The following is a 2,299-nucleotide window of genomic DNA, read 5'->3' as shown; positions in this document are numbered from 1 at the left end:
GGGCCGCGGCCCCGTCACCTGTGGGGGCCTGACCCGAGGGTGCGGATCAGGCCCGTCCCCTCGGGGGCGGCCGCCGGGGGGCAAGAGGGTGCATCCGCCCGCGCCCGGTGCCAGGGGCTCGCCGCGTGCCGCGCCGGAGCTGCTCGCCAGGCATGGGGGTGTCCACCGGGCCCCCGTTCGGCCGCCGTTTGGTCCAGCATCCAGGGATCGCCCTGCTTTCAAAAGCTTGTGAGAAACAAGGAGAGGAAGTGAGAGAGAGGCGTTAGCCCGCCCAAGCGGCCATGTCCCCGCGGAGGGGACCCCGCCAAGCCAACGAGCCGCAGCGAGCCAAAAGTCACCACCGGCGGAGCAGCTGCTGCCGCCCCCGCGCTGGACGGGCTCCCGGCACAGAGCTCGGGCCGCCCAAACCTTCCCCACACACCCAGCGTGGCCACCAGCATCCCCATGGCACTGGCCCATGCGGCACCGCCGAGACCGGGGAAGAAGACTGAGACCCCATGCCTTGGCTCAGGGATGAGGATGGGGACAAGTGGCCCAGAGGGACGGGGACGGGGCTGCCCGGTGTCCCTCTCACTGCGGGAGGGCAGGGCTCAGTGGGTGCCAGGGGACACAGTGGTGCCACGGGAGCCCCCGGGATGGCATGGCAGAGGGGACGGGTGCGATGGAGGGGACCGGTGGGTGGCCGTGCCCCAGGTGCTCACCGTTATACTCAGAGTCTGGCGCCGCGCGCTGAATTCTCTGGCTTCTTCATAGGTTTTTCCAGTGCAACGACTCAATCTCCACTCTCTTCCCAAACTCCTGCGGCGGGAGGGAACGGGAGGGTGTGGGACGGGCACTGCCAGGGCAGGGAGAGCCCATGGGGTAGCCCTCAGCGCCGGTTGCACTCACCTTGTGCCGTTCTCTCACCAGAACGAAGTGAACTTCTTGCCAAAAGCCGACACCGCTGCGGGGAAGCAGGAGAGACATCAGCACGGCACAGCCACCCCCGGCCCTCCCACCTCCCTAGACCCCAAAACTGTTGTTTTTGCCCCCAACTGCGGTAGCGCCACATCCCATCGGCCAACCCCGTGGTGCCCGATCCCAGCTGGGTGGGGAAGAGCCACCACTGCCCCCTCCCCAGGAGCAGCCCTCACCTTCAGTCAGTTTGCCTGCTTGTTCCGCTGCTCCCCCCGGCAGGATTTTGGAGAAAACGCTCTCTCCTTCTGCCCCCGGTTGCCCCGTTGCGGGGCCGGTGGGACCACGCGGCCCGGCCGCCCTCGGACCGGCCTTGCTGTCTGCTGGGGGATGAACGAAGGTCACTGTTAGCAGGGGACGGATCCCACCGGGCAGGGGGGGGCTTGGCCGAGCCCCCGGGGTGCCAGGCAGCCGGCACGGGGGACGATGGATGACACCCACTGACCTGCTGCTCCCAGGGGCTGTGCCATGGGCGCCCGCCCCGGCTGCTGTGGCACTTTCGCTGCAGGTTTGGGTGCGTCCGTCTGCTCCGCTTTCGGCTGGAAGGGGCAGAAGACCTCTCAGGGCTTGCTCTCCCAGCAGAGCATCTCATCCAGGGGGGTTGGCCCGGGCTGAGAGGCAACACCAAAACCCCCAAACGCTGTGTGAAAGTGGCCCTGGAGCCCCAAAAGTGGCAGGGAGGGAGGGAGCCGGGGCACAGGGATGTCCCCTCCACGGTCCCCTTGAGGGGATGGCTGCTCCTGCAGCACCCAGAGGTGGCCATGGTGGGCTTGTGGGTGGGATACACCTTTCCCCATGGTCCCCATCCCAAACCCTCCCCCCGCTAGCCCCCAGTTCAGCCAGTCCTGGGCAGAGCCGTGGGGCAGAGAGGTGGCTGAGCCTGTACTTACCGTCGGCGCTGCGTGCCCACCCGGCTGTGCATGGAGTGTGGCTGGCACCTTCCCGGCCGCCTGGGCTGGCCCTGGCTGCTGCTGCTGCGGTGGCCGGGACGATGGGGGTCCCTGTGTCCTACCCCTGGGCTCGGGCTGCGCCGAGGCAGCCGGTTGGGCAGCCTGCCGCCCCGCTGCCTGCTGCCGCGCCGCCTGCTGCCCTGCCTGCTGCTGCCTGCCCGCCGGCTGCTGCGGGTGTGCCAGGGGCTCCGGTTTGGGCGCTGGGGTGGCCGGCCCGTGTGGCTGGGGGGTCTTCTGCGCCTTGGGGGTCTCGGCACCATGGTGGTGAGCAGCGGGGCGGGATGACGGGGGGTACTCGGAAGAGCTGGGGCCGTAGGATGAAGGCCCGCGGGATTCAGGCTGCTGCGCCTTCTTGGAGGTGGCTGGTGGCCCGTGGCCACGGGGCTCATGGCGGC

The 2,299-nt window shown here is 69.3% G+C and overlaps 1 protein-coding gene across 2 annotated transcripts in view; it reads right to left on the bottom strand.

Moving 5' to 3' along the window:
• Positions 1 to 6: 6 nt before the first annotated feature.
• Positions 7 to 2,299, bottom strand: part of BSN (bassoon presynaptic cytomatrix protein) — an 89,900-nt gene continuing 87,607 nt past the window's right edge. The window contains exons 8-13 of one of the 2 annotated variants that reach the window (XM_014953513.1): positions 1,845 to 2,299; positions 1,400 to 1,493; positions 1,134 to 1,277; positions 889 to 943; positions 702 to 798; positions 7 to 225 (exon numbers count right to left, since the gene is read on the bottom strand). In XM_014953513.1, coding sequence (XP_014808999.1) covers positions 903 to 943; positions 1,134 to 1,277; positions 1,400 to 1,493; positions 1,845 to 2,299 — 734 coding nt within the window. In that variant the 3' untranslated portion in view covers positions 7 to 225; positions 702 to 798; positions 889 to 902. The remainder of the gene's footprint in view (positions 226 to 701; positions 799 to 888; positions 944 to 1,133; positions 1,278 to 1,399; positions 1,494 to 1,844) is intronic. The other variant, XM_014953516.1, reaches the window with a different exon arrangement.

This window comes from Calidris pugnax, unplaced genomic scaffold, assembly GCF_001431845.1.
Source record: "Calidris pugnax isolate Ruff unplaced genomic scaffold, ASM143184v1 scaffold247, whole genome shotgun sequence".
Classification (NCBI taxonomy): Eukaryota; Metazoa; Chordata; class Aves; order Charadriiformes; family Scolopacidae; genus Calidris; species Calidris pugnax.
Note: the sequence above shows the minus strand (reverse complement) of the source record. Positions and strands in the feature narration are given on the sequence as shown.